Source organism: Salvelinus sp. IW2-2015, unplaced genomic scaffold (genome assembly GCF_002910315.2).
Source record: "Salvelinus sp. IW2-2015 unplaced genomic scaffold, ASM291031v2 Un_scaffold1675, whole genome shotgun sequence".
Lineage (NCBI taxonomy): Eukaryota > Metazoa > Chordata > Actinopteri > Salmoniformes > Salmonidae > Salvelinus > Salvelinus sp. IW2-2015.
The window spans coordinates 38,549-56,848 of record NW_019943077.1 but is presented as its reverse complement, the minus strand read 5'-3'; the positions used below and the strand labels follow the sequence as shown (position 1 = coordinate 56,848).

General features: G+C 43.9%; 1 protein-coding gene across 1 annotated transcript in view; it reads left to right on the top strand.

Annotated features, from left to right (window-relative positions):
* The window catches only part of LOC112071657 (receptor-type tyrosine-protein phosphatase S), a 107,530-nt gene that overhangs the window by 56,984 nt on the left and 32,246 nt on the right, over positions 1–18,300 (top strand). Inside the window, exon 7 of the mRNA XM_070439468.1 lies at positions 11,179–11,289. Coding sequence (XP_070295569.1) covers positions 11,179–11,289 — 111 coding nt within the window. The remainder of the gene's footprint in view (positions 1–11,178; positions 11,290–18,300) is intronic.

Sequence of the window (18,300 nt, the reverse complement as noted above, 5' to 3'; positions counted from 1 at the left end):
CAGAACAGACTCCTACCTACCTACAGGTTAAACGTTCAGAACACAGTCCTACCGATTCTACAGTTTATACGTTCAGAACACCAGTTCTACCTACCTACAGGTTATACGTTCAGAACACAGTCCTATCTACCTACTACAGGTTATACGTTCAGAAACAGAGTCCTACTAACCTACAGGTTATACGTTCAGAACACAGTCCTACCTAATTCAGTTTATACGTTCAGAACACAGTTCTATCCTACCTACTGTTATGCGTTCAGAACACAGTCCTACCTACCTACAGGTTATACGTTCAGAACACAGTCCTACCTACCTACAGGTTAAGCGTTCAGAACACAGTCCTACATACCTACAGATTATGCGTTCAGAACACAGTCCTACCTACCTACAGGTTATCGTCCAGACACAGGTCTACCTACCTACAGGTTAAACGTCCAGAACACAGTCCTACCCTACCTACAGGTTATACGTTCAGAACAACAGTCAACACCTACCTACAGGTTATACGTTCAGAACACAGTTCTACCTACCTACAGGTTATACGTTCAGAAACACAGTCCTACCTACCTACAGGTTATACGTTCAGAACACAGTCCTACTACCTACAGGTATCACGTTCAGAACACAGTCCTACATACCTACAGGTTATACGTTCAGAACACAGTCCTACATACCTACAGGTTAACGTTCAGAACACAGTCCTACCTACCTACAGTTTATACCTCAGAACACAGTCCTCCTACTCAGGTTATACGTTCAGAACACAGTCCTACCTACCACAGGTTATGCTTCAGAACACAGTCCTACCTACCTACAGGTTACTGCGTTCAGAACCCAGTCCTACCTACCTACAGGTTATACGTTCAGAACACAGTCCTACCTACCTACAGGTTTATGCGTTCAGAACACAGTCCTACCTACCTACAGGTTATGCGTTCAGAACCCAGTCCTACCTACCTACAGGTTATACGTTCAAGAAACCAGTCCTACCTACCTTACAGGTTTATACGTTCAGAACACAGTCCTACCTACCTACAGGTTATTACGTTCAGAACACAGTCCTACCTACCTACAGGTTATACTTCAGAACACAGTCCTACCTACCTACAGGTTTATACGTTCAGAACACAGTCCTACCTACCTACAGGTTACGTTCAGAACCAGTCCTACCTCCTACAGGTTATACGTTCAGAAACACAGTTCTACCTACCTACAGGTTATACGTTCAGAACACAGTCCTACCTACCTCTAGGTTAATACACGTTCAGGAACACAGTCCTACCTACCTACAGGTTAATACGTTCAGAAACACAGTCCTACCTACCTACAGGTTATACGTTCAGAACACAGTCCTAACCTACCTACCTACAGGTTTACGTTCAGAACACAGTCCTACATACCTACAGGTTAAACGTTCAGAACACAGTTCTACCTACCTACAGGTTATACGTTCAGAACACAGTCCTATCTACCTACCTACAGGTTATAGTTCAGAACAGAGTCCTACCTACCTAACAGGGTTATACGTTTCAGAACACAGTCCTACCTATCTACAGGTTATACGTTCAGAACACAGTTCTACCTACCTACTGGTTATGCGTTCAGAACACAGTCCTACCTACCTACAGGTTATACGTTCAGAACACAGTCCTACCTACCTACAGGTTAAGCGTTCAGAACACAGTCCTACATACCTACAGATTATTGCGTTCAGAACCCAGTCCTACCTACCTACAGTTATGCGTCCAGAACCAGTCCTACCTACCTACAGGTTATACGTCCAGAACACAGTCTCCTACCTACCTACAGGTTATACGTTCAGAACCACAGTCAAACCTACCTACAGGTTTATACGTTCAGAACACAGTTCTACCTACCTACAGGTTATACGTTCAGAACACAGTCCTACCTACCTAAAGTTATACGTTCGAACACAGTCTACTACCTAAGGTTATACGTTCAGAACACAGTCCTACTAACCTACAGGTTATACGTTCAGAACACAGTTCCTACATACCTACAGGTTATACGTTCAGAAACACAGTCCTACCTACCTACAGGTTATACCTTCAGAACACAGTCCTACCTACCTACAGGTTATACGTTCAGAACACAGTCCTACCTACCTTACAGGTTATTGCGTTCAGACACACAGTCCTACCTACCTACAGGTTATGCGTTCAGAAACCCAGTCCTACCTACTACAGGTTTACGTTCAGAACACAGTCCTACCTACCTACAGGTTATGCGTTCAAGAACACAAGACCTACCTACCTACAGGTTATGCGTTCAGAACCCAGTCCTACCTACCTACAGGTTATACGTTCAGAACACAGTCCTACCTACCTACAGGTTATACGTTCAGAACACAGTCCTACCTACCTACAGGTTATAGTTCAGAACACAGTCCTACCTACCTACAGGTTATACGTTCAGAACACAGTCCTACCTACGCTACAGGTTATACGTTCAGAACACAGTCCTACCTACCTACGGTTATCGTTCAGAACACAGTCCTACCTACCTACAGGTTTATACCGTTCAGAACACAGTTCTACCTACCTACAGGTTATACGTTCAGAACACAGTCCTACCTACCTACAGGTTATACGTTCAGAACAACAGTCCATACCTACCTACAGGTTATACGTTCAAGAACACAGTCCTACCTACCTACAGGTTATACGTTCAGAACACAGTCCTACTACCTACCTACAGGTTATACGTTCAGAACACAGTCCTACATACCTACAGGTTATACGTTCAGAAACACTAGTCCTACCTAGCTTAGTAACATTAGGTTCAACTAATACTACAATCTGCAAAACACTACATTCAATTACTATGTATATACTAACAGTCATTCTTTTACTACAGTATTTATTTCTATCAAATCCAAATTGTTATGGTCACCGTACACATCGTTTTGCAGAATGTAAATCGCGGGTGTCAGCGAAATGCTGTGTTTCTAACTCCAAACAGTGGCAGTAATTACCTGATTCAATTACGAAAATAATATCACACACAGGATTACGAAGGAAATTAAAAGAAATATCAGGACGCAGCAATGTCACGAGCGCAAGAATCTAAACATATAATCGTATAATATGTGGACCCGACCAGCTCGATTCGGCTCAATCGGTCCTATGTAGCGGAATCTGAAATTGTGTTTTTTAGCATTGGATTAAAGCGAAGACTCAAGAGCTAGAGAAATTGAGGACAGGAGAAGTATTTCTGCTATGAAAGTTGAAAAGTTTGGTGCAGGTCATGTTTTTCTCTCAATTACCGTCTCTGGTAAACACACTCTATCATTTAGATGTTTTATTTGTCAAATGCACAAGATACAGAAGATCTAAACGTAGTGCTGTTTTATGATGGGCCGGGTCTAGTAGTGCTGTTAGTGATGGGCCGGGTCTTAGTAGTGCTGTGTTGTGATGGGCCGGGTTAGTAGTGCTGTGTTGTGATGGGCCGGGTCTAGTAGTGCTGTGTTGTGCTGGTCGGGTCTAGTAGTGCTGTGCTGTGATGGCCGGGTCTAGTAGTGCTGTGTTGTGATGGGCCGGGTCTAGTAGTGCTGTGCTGTGCATGGGCCGGGTCCTAGTAGTGTTGTGTTGTGATGGCCGGGTCTAGTAGTGCTGTGCTGTGATGGGCCGGGTCTTAGTAAGTGTTGTGTTGTGATGGGCCGGGTCTAGTAGTGGTTTGTGCTGTGATGGTTTGCCGGGTCTAGTAGTGTGTGTTGTGATGGGCCGGGTCCTAGTAGTTGCTGTGTTGTGATGGGCCGGGGTCTAGTAGTGCTGTGCTGTGATGGGCCGGGTCTAGTAGTGCTGTGTTGTGATGGCCGGGTCTAGTAGTGCTGTGCTGTGATGGGCCGGGTCTAGTAGTGTTGTGATGGCCGGTCTAGTAGTGCTGTGCTGTGATGGGCCGGGTCTAGTCAGTGCTGTGTAGTGAATGGGCCGGGTCGTAGTAGTGCTGTGTATGTGGGCCGGGTCTAGTATGTGTGTTGTGATGGGCCGGGTCTAGTTAGTGCTGTGTTGTGATTGGCCGGCGTTCTAGTAGTGCTGGTAGTGATGGGCCGGGTCTAGTAAGTGCTGTGTTGGTGATGGGTGCCGGGTCTAGTAGTGCTGTGTTGTGGATGGGCGGGTCTAGTAGTGCTGTGTTTGTGATGGGCCGGGTCTAGTAGTGCTGTGCTGTGATGGGCCGGGTCTTGTAATGCTGTGTATGGGCCCGTCTTGTAGAGCTGTGCTGTAAAAGCCGTGTCTGGCTTTACTCTCCTGGGGATGGTGGGGTACTGTTGTTTCAGAAAGGGAGTGGGGGGGGGGGGGGGGGGGGGGGGGGGGGCGCTGCTGCTGGGGTGATGGGTGTGTGGGTCCCCTGCCAAGTGTTGCACTCTTTTAGGTCCTTAGCAAATGTTCTGACACTGACCTGATCAAGGTGTAACATTGTCGTATAAGTGTTTGCATGTCAGAGTGGGCATGGTGAGCCATTCTGACGTTGAACAGTGAGCACAGCCGGCAGTCATCTGTGTTGATTTATTTTGGTTGATCAACTGCCCTGGGAAGTATTTTCTTGGTAGGAGGTTGGACACAACTATATTGGTTGTTGGGAACACAGCCTGTGCCCACAGTGTTCTCATGCCCCAGTACATTTTTCACCTTGGCGCGAAGGTCGTATTGTGTCAGTGTGGTTGATGATGTAGTCAGGGTGTCAATCCTGGTCTGACTGAGTAGCTGCATTGCACTCTCAGTTGTAGGACACCAGAACTTATACACCTTGTGTCTAGGGAATCATCTTTCCTGGACCAAGAACTTCCCTTTTGAATCGATAAGGATTGCAGTTGTGGGTGAATGTCGCCTGGGTGGAGGCAGACTGGGAGGTTGACCTGGGCTGGAGCAAGAGCTGGGAGGTGGACCTGGAGTGGGCTGGAGCAGACTGGGAGGGTGACCTGGGCTGGAGCGACTGGGAAGGGTGGACCTGGGCGGAGCAGACTGGGAGGGTGACCTGGGCTGGAGCAGACTGGGAGGGTGACCTGGGCTGGAGCAGACTGTGTTGGAGCAAACAGGGAAGCTGGTTGGCTGATCTGGGCTGGAGCAGACTGGGAGGGTGGTGCAGTGTCATCAGGCTGTGTGGTGGAGGCCATGCTGGTTATGTTGGTCTCAGGTTCTGCCTGTGTTGTACCAAGCTGGTGGACATGTTCTCTAGATGCAGAGGACATAATGACTAGCTGCTAGTTGAGGGTGTCAATGTACCTCTCTCTGCACTAGCTCCTCTCTTGTTGTGCTCAGATGGTCTCTGAGGTCATCATTTGTCTGACTCAGTTGGTCAATACTGCTTTCTAATTTAGCAGTAGATGCTCTTAGTTTCTGGACAGTGTCATCCTCTTGAAGCTTGTTCTCTCTGAGTTCTATGACGTCTGCTTCAACTAAAGAGAGAGTGTTGTGGAAATGTTGCATAGCAGGTGTTCTTGGTGTTGTAGAAATGTTATTGGTACTGTCTGCTGCAGGTTAGGTAGGTAGAGGGACACTGAGGGCTCCTTGCTGGGTCACAGAAGCTGTTGAGGTGTTGGGGCCTGCTTTTCTCCAGCATCTCCCTCCTTTACTTTTTCCTCAGTTTCTGAGATGAGTTCAGCTTCTACTTTTAGGGTAGTAAACACATTCTCTAAAGCCTGGAGGCTTGARTCATTGCCTTGTATCAATACAGTTCCATTATTGTAGAAGTTGACTGTTTGATACGTGTTGCTCTGGTCAGCTTCTTCAAAAATGCTGATCTGACATCCTTGGCTGATGCCTCTTTTTTTTGAGAAAGGTAAATGGTTGCAAAAAATCCATTTCCATATTTGCCCTCCTTTGATATTAAATATTACATTTGCTCTTGTTTTGCAACTGGTAAGATCTGCAAACAGGCATTCATGGTTCTGTCCCATCATCAAACCTAGCGTTCTCCATCTGGATGTCTGGTGGGTAAACAATTTCCATAGAATTGCTGGTGATGTTGGCTACAATGTTGTAATATAAGCCTACCTTTTCCAAAACAGCTTGTTTCTTATATTATTGTCACTGGTGTCTTTAGAGAACTGTTTTACTTTGATGTCCTTTGTCTTCTGTCCTTTTTTGTCTTTCTACTGTGTTGTTAACTTGCTATTTTTTTGTATGGCTAGCTAGCTTATTTTAGGAGAGTCCCTAGCAACTGCTTAGCAACTGGTAAACAATCCAGATAGCTAAGCTAACTGCACAATTTTATAAAAATAGATACTTTTTCACAAGCCCTATCTTCTAAATGTGTTGCTTGTTTTGTCTCCCATTCAGTCTTGCAGTTTTCTTTTGTTTTTCCCAATGTACCTCACTCTAAAAACCATGTAAATGTCAATATTTGGAGAAGCAATTTTTTTTCAAAAGCTCCTGCTGCTCAATTTGGAACTCTCTCCCTCGCTACACCACTCCTACCTCCCTCTCTCTCTCTACCTTCCATCCTCCCCCCCCCCTGTCTCTCTCTACCCCCCTCTGTCTCTCTCTCTCTCATCCTCCCTCCCTCTCTCTCTCTCTCTCTCTCTCCCTCTTCTCCCTCTGTCTTTCTACCCTTCTCCCTCCATCTCTCTATCTACCCCCCCTCTCTCTCTCTCATCCTCCCTCTCTCTCTACCCACTGACTTCCATCCCTCTCTCTCTCTAGCCTCCTCCCTCCCCCTCTCTCTTTACCCCTCTCTCTCTACTCTCATATCTTCCTCTCTCTCTCTCCTCTCTCTCTCTACCCTCCTCTCTCTACCCTCCTCTCTCTCCCCTCTCTCGCTCTACCCTCCTCTCTCTCTCTCTCTCTCCTCTACCTCCTTCCTCTCTCTCTCTACTCTCCCCCTCGCCCCCTCTCCCTCTCTGTCTTTCCCTCCCCCTTCACTTATAAAACAGTGCTTGCTTGTTGCACAGATACGTTGTTCTTGTTTTGCGCCTAGCTCTGCACTGTTCCACGGGGAAAGGAGAGCGAGGGAAAGAGACAGAGAGGGGATGGGGGCGGGGGGGTTCTGCCTCTTTTGCCTTTCATGTGTCTGCAGAAGAGATAAGCAAAGAGATGTCAGCTGCAGTGGAGGCAGAGATGACTCAATAAACACACACACGCACCCTAACAAGACAACTTCCCATACCTCCCAGAGTATTGCTGTAACTTCAGCCTCTGTAGATAAGTTGTTGTCCAGGAGCAGATACCATACTCCTGTGAATTAATCTCCCTCCCTCCCTCCCTCCGTCCGTCCGTCCGTCCGTCCGTCCGTCCGTCCGTCCGTCCGTCTGTCTGTCTGTGTCTGTGTCTCTCACACACCATACACACATAAACACACAGACAGCCCACTCTCATTACGTAAACTACAGTCTAGTTTGGGCATGTCTCTCATTAAATACAGCGCCTGGATCAATCTCACCTTCCCTGCTCAGTCTCTCTTTTTCTCTCTATACCATATTAAGAACACCTTTTGAGTTGCACCCCTCACCCTTTTGCCTTCAGACCAGACTCAATTTGTTGTGGCATGGACTGTGCAAAGTGTCAAAATCGTTCCACAGGGATGCTGGCCCATGTTGACTCCAATACGTCCCACAGTTGTGTCAAGTTGGCTGCATGTCCTGTGGGTAGTGGACCATTCTTGACACACACAGGAAACTGTTGAGCGGGAAAAACCCAGCAGTGTTGCAGTTCTTCACACAAACCAGTGCGCCTGGCACCTACTACCATACCCTGTTCAAAGGCACTTAAATCTTTTGTCTTGCCCATTCATCCTCTGAATGGCACACATACACAATCCATGTCTCAATTGTCTCAAGGCTTAAAAATCCTTCTTTAACCCGTCTTCTCCACTTCATCTACACTGATTGAAGTGGATTTAACAAGTCACATCAATAAACGATCATAGCTTTCACCTGGATTCACCTGTTCAGTCTATTTGTCATGGAAAGTGCAGGTGTTCTTAATGTTTTTTATACTCAGTGTATGTATCTTTGTCTGTAGACTCCTGAGGGACAAACATACTTGCAAACATAGCAGGCTCCCACTTACGCCAGACAGACTCTTGAAACAGGGACTGGTACATTCGTTAGACATGTTCATAGCAACAAGCTCCACTGGCAACCAAAAAAGGATGCATTTGATATGTTGTTCCTCTTGAGTTGTGTTGAGCTGCATATCTACAGCTGTCTCAGTGACTCATTGTGATCATTGTTATCTCTGTCTCTATACACTGATACACAGTCACAGGTCTTATACAGAAATACCCCCCTACCAAATCCACACTCTGCTTTTGTCATGTTCTGTAGTACGCTTTTCTATCACACTGCTATAAGCCAGGGGGAGTCTGAAAGCCGCTGTGTGTGTGTGTGTGTGTGTTTTGTTTCATTTCCCTGCTGTGCGGTAGATGGGTGTAATCCCCTGCCGTTGTGGTCCCTCTGCTGGCTCCATGTCAAACAACTGTTTCTGATAAGGTGTGTGTGTGTGTGTGTGTGTGCGTTCAGTCTTGCATATATTTTTTTGTGTGAACACTTGTGTGTGGTTCTGCCCCTGACCCCATTTCAAATTCACCCAGTTTGTTATATGGGCCTTGTAAACGTTGTGAAGGGCTTTCAGCAGAATATGCTCAAGGTGAAAATGACTGGAAGAATAATAACAATGTGCCATGATAATAACGTGCTTTAGGAGACTGAGATAATAATGTACAGTGAAGTGTGCAGAGAAAGAGAGATGGAGAGAAGGTAGAATGGGGATTTCAAGTTATATGCTCCAGGGACTCCTATTGTGTGTCGCTAGCTATTTGCTCCAGGGACTCCTATTGTGTGTCGTTAGCTATATGCTCCAGGGACTCCTATTGTGTGTCGTTAGCTATATGCTCCAGGGACTCCTATTGTGTGTTAGCTTAAGCTAAATATGCTCCAGGGACTCCTATTGTGTGTCGTAGCTTAGATGCTCCAGGGACTCCTATTGTGTGTAGCTATGATATTGCTCCAGGGACTCCTATTGTGTGTCGCTAGCAATGCTCCAGGGACCCTATTGTGTGTAGCTAGCTATATGCTCCAGGGACTCCTATTGTGTGTCGTTTAGCTCATATGCTCCAGGACTCCTATGTGTGTGTCGCTAGCTATATGCTCCAGGGACTCCTATTGTGTGTTGCTAGCTATATGCTCCAGGGACTCCTATTGTGTGTCGCTAGCTATATGCTCCAGGGACTCCTATTGCTCTCCACTTTCTGGAGGACCGAGATTTGAAATCAGTGGAATGTSCAGTGGAAGCAGATTATAATAGCTAAGGAGATGGAGAAAATTCTGGCATTTGATTGCAAATATGCGGAGGGAGTCGAAAAGAGAACACACAGAAGGCTGTTGTATAAAACACTTGTCTCCGGATTACATCTTCAAACTAAAGGCGACCATGGCATCAGTGACAGAGAGAGAGAAGCGTTCACCCATGTATATGGGTAAGATAGTCTAACTAGCTACATTTTCAGATATTATATGTTTCTAATTTTGTCAGAAAGTTGTTTTCATTGCAAGTTAAAATGTAGAGTTAGCTAGCTAGCTAACGTTAGCTGGCTGGCTTGCTAGCTAACGTTATGTGTATGATCTGTGTCGTAATATTATTTGTATCTCAGAGCCATTTGCATTGCAAGTTATAGCCCAATGTTAGCTAGCTAGCTAACATTGAACCTAATTGGATAGCGTTAGCTATTTGCAGATTCATGTAGGGTCATAACGTTATGAGTTGGGATTATGGTTCATTGTTTAGCTAGCTACATGTCTAAACAAAATACTCCACTATGTAAGTAACCATTTCACTGTAATGTTTACACCTTCTCTATCCTGTGCATGTTACAAATAAACATTGATTTTATTTGATATAGTGTGTGTTTACCAGAGACGGTAATGTGAGGTACAACATGACCTGCACCAAAGTCAAATTAGGATATAGCGTTAGGCCAACGAGACAGTGTCCAAGTAAAAAAATTCTCTGGTAGAATGCCCTGCTTTAATTTTGTCACTCACAACCGTAAGCTATTTTCTGTGATTAACTCACCATTAACTTGTAAATAATGATCTTGTTGTGAGTTTATTTTCCTGTAATAATTAATACAAAATTAGCTAAAGTTAAGATGTTGTCAGCTATATGATATGGTCATTATTTGAACTGGCTAGCCAGCTAACTTAATGTTATCTAGCTAGCTAACAAGCTAGAAACGAACCAACACATTGGTTAGAAAGTTGCTTTTAGTTGCCTGGTTTGATAGATTGACAGATACTAAATAGTTTTTTAAACGGATGGGTTTATTGGTGTTAAAATACACCAGTTTTGCTATTTTGGACCACCAGGTTGCTGATGTCATACAGCCTGTTGTTTTTATGTTTATACTTTTTCATAATGACAACGACAAGTTTGATGTTGGATGACAATAGAATGTTCTCAATGTCATGACGACAACTGTCTATAGACATGTCGATAGACGTAGTATAAACCAGCCTCTTTGGTTGTTTAGTGCACTACTCACTCTGTTTAGCACATGGCCTCATATGAATCCTTAAAGAGATGGGTGGGGCTAAGGCTTAAGAGGGTGTGATTGGTGCTGAATGGGTGTAGACAAAGAAGAGCTCTCCAGTAGGTGCAAAACATTCAAGGGCCATTTTCGCAAAAGTGCTGTTACAAGTTTATCAACTTCCAAAGCAGAATTACTTTCCCATTGTTCCTCAACTGTAGTGTATGATTGACCATTTTCTAGCACTGAGTCTCTACTTTTATCCAATGTAAAAAATAAATAAATAATTGCTACATAAGACCGAATCGAGCCGGTCGGTCACATATGCTCCAGGGACTCCTATTGTGTGTAGCTAGCTATATGGTCTTGGGACTCCTATTGTGTGTAGCTAGATTTATGCTACAGGGGCTCCTATTGTGTGTAGCTAGATATATCCCATTAAGCTGGCTGTGGGAACATAGATTTTTCATGGCAGAAAGGAACCAGTAATGGAAAATCTCTCTTGTATCCGTTTTAATCAGTTTAATGATGAGTAAATATAGATTTGATTTATGAATGTATCATTAATTAACCCATAGCAATGGCTCTTTTTATTCTCGCTCTCTCTCCCCCTCTCTCTCGCTCTCTCTCGCTTATCCTCTCTCTCACTTTTTCTTTCATTCTCCCCCATCTCTCTCTTTCTCCCTCTCTCAGGTGCCCTCCAGATAGAGAACAGTGAGGAGTTAGACCAGGGAAAGTATGAGTGTGTGGCCACTAACTCTCAGGGAGTGCGCTACTCTTCCCCGGCCAACCTGTATGTACGAGGTAGGAACTTACCACGGGTATAAGAACACACACACAAACACACACGTGCATTATAACACACACACCTGTCACACAGCTGAAACAGCTGTCACCATTATACAATGTATTAAGTGGTGTTAAGTCCTAGTTTATCTACATGTTTTTTTGTTATTTATTTTCTTCCTATTTGCATCCACTAACCAAACCAAACCTATCCACCAAGTGAAACACCAGTTGGTGACCTAAGATTGATAACGTTCCAGACTAAACTGGGTTTTACAGGTGCTGCATCAAGGTGCTGTTTTTTGTAATAACTGCCACTGAATGGAATTAGACAAAAAGGAATTGGCCAGTGATGTCATACTGCATTGGGGCCAATGAGCAGTTCCAGGGTCTTTGCTACAGTATGACATCACAATTGTCCCATCCCTCTTCATATGTTTCTAAATTGAGGGCCAGAGTGACTGAGAGTTTGTTTTTCTCTTGCATTTTAAAGTGGAACTGACCGTATTTTAACTACTTTGCAGATATGAAACAAACAGACAATTCCCAGTTTATGCTACAAAACCAACTTTATAAGAGGTTTTAAAAATAGGTTCTATGTGACTCAACATTCCATGACGTATACTAAGACATTGTTGGCAGAATAGATGGATGCAGTTCAATGCATGATTAATATAATTCACAATACATTACTTGATAGTCCCAAAAATATTGCTATCCGGTTGTAAATCACAGCTGGCCTGGTACATTGTGTGCTGCCACCATTTGGGATGCACAGTTTAATTTCAATGACTCAATATTTTGAACAAAAATTGACAAATATAACTAAGTGTAACGGATTTCCTCTTCGTCTGAGGAGGAGTAGCAAGGATCGGACCAATGTGCAGTCCCGTATGGTGCAAACACTAACACAGGAAACAACCACCCACAAAACACAATAGAAAACAGGCTACCTAAATATGGCTCACAATCAGAGACAACGACTGACACCTGCCTCTGATTGAGAACCCTACTAGGCCAAACACATAGAAATATAACAACAGAACAATACATAGAAAAACAACATAGAATGCCCACCCCAACTCACGCCCTGACCAACTAAAATAAAGACATAAAAAAAGAACTAAGGTCAGAACGTGACACTAAGGCTAGGAATGTCAATACAATCAAACTAGCAAGGGCAATGATCACAAGTCAGTCATAACGTGGCTAATATGCTAGCGTATCTATTCATGTGAATAGGACCGGTGTCAGTAAACGTAGGCAAAAAAAGTCATATTTAGTCACGAACGCTCTAGATAACCAGCTCTGCTGGGGTGAGTAAAATGGTCAGTGAGGTGTTCTCTCATTTCTGTCTGGTAGTAGCTAGATAGCAAGCTAGCCAACTTTAGCCAGTTAGCGTGGGTGCTTGGTTGGGACAACACCGCATGCATGGGCAGGCAAGATGCAGAAGGACGAGCAGGCTATTCCCCGTTGTTTATTAGTGCAATTTTGATGGCCAACTAGCTGAAAGTTTGAGATGGTTTATCTAATGTTCTTTCATTAGATTTTAGCTCATCTTGCTCTGGCTAGCATTAGTTGTTGATCTTGTCGTTGTTGATGTGCATATAGGGAAAGATAGCCTACCTTTTATGGTTGTTTGATCAGTAGGACAGTAAAGTTCCCAAAGTTAAGAGGACTCCCGTGGTATTTAGCTACATATTTGCAGAAATCCATTCACGTGTATTTTGTGGCTTATTTTGTGGCTTTTTTGTGGCTGTTGCAACTGCCTGTAAACGCACAGTCCAGTTCAAAGTGAATGATGGCAGGCCCTTGTGGCAAATGGTTTGTTTGCATATAGGTCTACTGTAGCTCTGATTCGCTATGTCGCTCCGGTCTCCGTAGACTCCGGTCCTGGACCAGACAGATGTTTTTATTAGGTTTTATTCACTGCAGTGTCTATTAATTGTCCAAACGCACTGCCGCTTTCCCACTCTATATTGCTATACAATTTTCACAAATGCTTTAGTATACACAATTCCTAAAAGTTCTAAGAATTTATGAAAACATGAAAATGACCACATCTAAGTGCTCACTTGTCAGAAAAAAAAAGAAAAAAAATGTAAATGAACAGATTTCATGGTCCTAAAATGCGGTCAGTTCCACTTTAATACAGTGATTGGCTAGGGAATACATTTGGTTTCTCAGGTCTAACTGAGACACAAAAAAACAACATAATGCAAACCAACAGCCAGTGTGGCCCTCCAGGAGTTTGAGACCCCTGTTCTAGGTTCTCGACTGGGGTAAGGGCGACTGGATTTAGGGGTTCTAGACTCACATTTCTAAGCTCTTAAGCCCCTGAGTTTGATGTTCCTGATCCTACATTTTAAGTGGGTTCTGTGGTTCTGTGAAGAACAGTATGAATGTGCGTGTGTACATTTGTGTGACTGTGTGTATGCGGTGTGTGTGAGGCTTTGAGCTGGACGTTTTTACTCTCTGTTTCCCCGTTCTCTCTCTCCCCATCACGTCATTGTGTTCTGCATCAACCCCCTTACATCCCCCAGAGCAACGAGAAGGTTGGTGTGTTCTTTATTTTCTTTCGGTACTCCTTCCTTTTTATAACACATTTACTCCTAAAGTGAGGAGAGATACATCAGTCTTAAACAGTCTAGAAAAGACGTATGAATAACCCTCATGTCAAATTGGTTTTAATTTGATAAACACACTTCTTTGAAGGCGTTTCACTAAGCTGTAATGAGGCTAGCTGCCTACGCAGTCATTTGCATTGATTGCATTGTGAGKCCTTGTTTGTAGACCTTTGATATTGCTTTCATCCGAGCGCGAAGTTCTCTGCATGGAACATTCTTGTTGTCATGGAGACCCAGGAATTGGAAATGAAAAGAAGGCTATCTATGCATGGACGGAGAGCGGAGGCGGCGCTTGCATGCCTGTACCCAGACTAACTGTGCATGGCACGGCTCCAAGTGTGTGTGTGTGTGTGTGTGCATGTGCATGTGCTCTGTGTGTGTCCATTTTTTATTGATTTCTGTTGTCTTATCACATGTCTTGTATTTATTGTTCTGTCTGTGTGGGTTTGTGTTATGTAACTGTCATTCTTCTGCACTTGTCGCATGTTGTGTGTCGCGTTGCCAATGTATTTTGGTATTGTGTGTGGTCTCTGTGTGTTGTATTGGTCTGCTGCTGTTTGTTTGCGTACATACTCTGTGTAGCCAGCTTGGTGCTTGTATGCTGATTGGTTGAGTGGTCCTCATATCCCCTCAGGGAAAATAAAGCATTCAAATAAGGCTTTATTCAAGTGGCATTTAAAAGTAGCTTATAATTATTTACATGCTTGTTTGGTCAGCAAAGACTAAGTTAGTTCTGCTGGCTCAACATACACTTACACTCAGAGGCAAAAAACACACACAGTATTGTTCTGCTTTCTTTCTTTATGTACATTATCTGTATTTATATTCAGGTAAACAAAATGTACAATAATAACAAGAAAGTTATTTCAGTGGATTGTGTCCGTGCACAGTATACTGTTATTCACACAGAGATCCTATGTAATTCTATGGTTATACTACATTATATTAGTATGTTATTGTTNACACAGAGATCCTATGTAATTCTATGGTTATACTACATTATATTAGTATGTTATTGTTTACACAGAGATCCTATGGAATTGGTTATTCAGCTGCTAAGTAGCGGTTGCTGTGGTTATGAACTATATAACGTCCTCCATTGATTGGCAGTTGAAAAGAACAATGTATCCTCCTCGATATTGATGTATATTTATAGAACACACATATTAATTAAACATCTCTCCACTTCTTTATTAAATCAGGCAGGATTAACCTGTGTAAATGCCAACAGGGCTTTAGTGTGCTGTTGCTGTGCTCTATAATGAAATGCAACGGTATCCCAGGCAGCTCTCAATCCCAATCTACTATGATCTAGCATCCTCATCAACTCTACCCTGTAGACAATCCTGTTATTGATACTGGAGCAGAATAAATCATGGCATTACAATTGTACCCCTTGGCCTATACAGTCTATAGTAGGCTACTTAATTAACAAGCAAAACCAGTGGACTATAAGAGATGCTATTCTAACAACATTCTGGCCAGAGATTTTTCTTGAAGGGCCCTAGAAATATCCTTTATATGTTCCATGATATTAATACTACCTTGTTTTATTGATATTGAACTCACATAAACTCAGCAAAAAAAGAAACGTCTCTTTTTCAGCACCCTGTCTTTCAAAGATGATTTGTAAAAATCCAAATAACTTCACAGATCTTCATTGTAAAGGGTTTAAACACTGTTTCCCATGCTTGTTCAATGAACCATAAACAATTAATGAACATGCACCTGTGGAACGGTCGTAAAGACACTAACAGCTTACAGACGGTAGGCAATTATGGTCACAGTTATTAAAACTTAGGACACTAAAGAGGCCTTTCTACTGACTCTGAAAAACACCAAGAGAAAGATGCCCAGGGTCCCTGCTCATCTGCGTGAACGTGCCTTAGGCATGCTGCAATGAGGCATGAGGACTGCAGATGTGGCCAGGGCAATAAATTGCAATGTCCGTACTGTGAGACGCCTAAGACAGTGCTACAGGGAGACAGGATCGATTCTGATTGTCCTCGCAGTGGCAGGCCACGTGTAACAACACCTGCACAGGATCGGTACATCCTAACATCACACCTGCGGGACAGGTACAGGATGGCAACAACAACTGCCCGAGTTACACCAGGAATGCCCAATCCCTCCATCAGTGCTCAGACTGTCCGCAATAGGCTGAGAGAGGCTGGACTGAGGGCTTGTAGGCCTGTTGTAAGGCAGGTCCTCACCAGACATCACCGGCAACAACATCGCCTATGGGCACAAACCCACCGTCGCTTGACCAGACAGGACTGGCAAAAAGTGCTCTCCAYTGACGAGTCACGGTTTTGTCTCACCAGGAGTGATGGTCGGATTCACTTTTATTGTCGAAGGAATGAGCGTTACACCGAGGCCTGTACTCTGGAGCGGGATCGATTTGGAGGTGGAGGGTCCATCATGGTCTGGGGAGGTGTGTCACAGCATCATCGGACTGAGCTTGTTGTCATTGCAGGCCATCTCAATGCTGTGCGTTACAGGGAAGACGTCCTCCTCCCTCATGTGTTACCCTTCCTGCAGGCTCATCCTGACATGACCCTCCAGCATGACAATGCCACCAGCCATACAGCTCGTTCTGTGCGTGATTTCCTGCAAGACAGGAATGTCAGTGTGTTCAGCCATGGCCAGTGAAGAGCCCGGATCTCAATCCCATTGGGCACGTCTGGGACCTGTTGGATTGGAGGGTGAGGGCTGGGGCCATTCCCCCCAGAAATGTCCGGGAACTTGCAGGTGCCTTGGTGGAAGAGTGGGGTAACATCTCACAGCAAGAACTGGCAAATCTGGTGCAGTCCATGAGGAGGAGATGYACTGCAGTACTTAATGCAGCTGGTGGCCACACCAGATACTGACTGTTGACCCTGCCTTTGTTCAGGGACACATTACATTTATGTTACTCACATGTCTGTGGAACTTATTCAGTTGATGGCTCAGTTGTTGAATCTTATGTTCATACAAATATTTACACATGTTAAGTTTGCTGAAATTAAACGCAGTTGACAGTGAGAGGACGTTTCTTTTTTTGCTGAGTTTATATGTCTGATAGTAAATAGGTTGTCACTGCCTGACTGTTCATTCTCGGCATTATCTTTGTTCAGCATGCACTTGAATATTGTGCTGTCCTGCTGCAGAGCTGGATGTACCCTACTTTCCTACTTGACAGAAATGTCCACATTCTCTTCTTCAGCTTAATCAAGTCTCCAAACCTTGAGGGAACTTCCAGTAGTTAGATATGTATACCACACGTTACGCACACACTTTAAGAGTTGAGTATTTTCTTAAATAAAAAATGAAGCTGAATTGTATGGTACTGCATACAGTAGGTGCTCTTGTCTGCTGCATGGTTTTAACCTGGTCACTCTGTCTCTGTCTGTCTCTGTCTGGCTCTCGCATGCTTTGGAGAGAATCTGCCTGCCTGCCTTTTTGATTTGATGTCTCTTATAACAGTTACATTTCATTTTGTCTGTTAATTAAATGTCTATTTTTTTGTCTTGAACTTTAGTGTCCAATTCTGGGGATCTATTGGCATTCTAGGGTCACTCCAAATGTATGGCACTGTTATGTTGAATGGGATCATGTCCACCGAGTTATTGAATCACTTGAAGATGGCAAATTGTTCATTACTATTTGGTTTTGGTGAATAGTTTGTTTGCGTGCTGTCTGAGGAACACAGTGAAATCCATTGAACCTATTCAACGCTAGGTGTAGTTTATTAATGAATCTGAGCATGGTTCTTTTAAATTAAATGCATCAGCTGAGAATCATTTGGGGGAAGACTGAGGCCAGTGATTCTATGAAGACTCTTTCCCCCTGATTTACTCCCACTGACTGAGTGGAGATTCCTGTATCGTGACTCAAAACATGATTCAAACCCCTGATTCAGATACTGTTTCGAATCTTGAAATTAGCCAATATTTCTACTGACTGTGTCTGTCTGTCTGTCTGTCTGCCCTTCCTCCCCTTGCATTCACTCCTGTCCATCTATAGTCGTTGGTCTGTCTGTCTGTCTGTCCGTCCGTCCGTCCGTCTGTCCGTCCGTCTGACTGTTACTTCAGTCCTCTGTTTTGCAGCCTTGGGGTACCAACTTTTCAGTTCCTACGACATCCACCAATCAAAGCCTGATTTTGGAGAACCTAACAGCAGTTTCAAGAGCGCCATGTGTTTTCTCTTTCCCATCCCTCCTTTCTTTCCCCTTCTGCCCTTTCCCCCTTTCTTCTTATCTCCCTTACCTCTTATCCTCTGTCCCCATCCCTCTCTTCTAATCTCCCGCCCTTCTTTCTCTCTCTTCTGCATTCTGCACTCCATCTGTACCCTGGTGTGTAGGATCAACAGACAAATGTGCATAATTTTAAATTACTAAAAACATGTGCATACTACCCCTTTC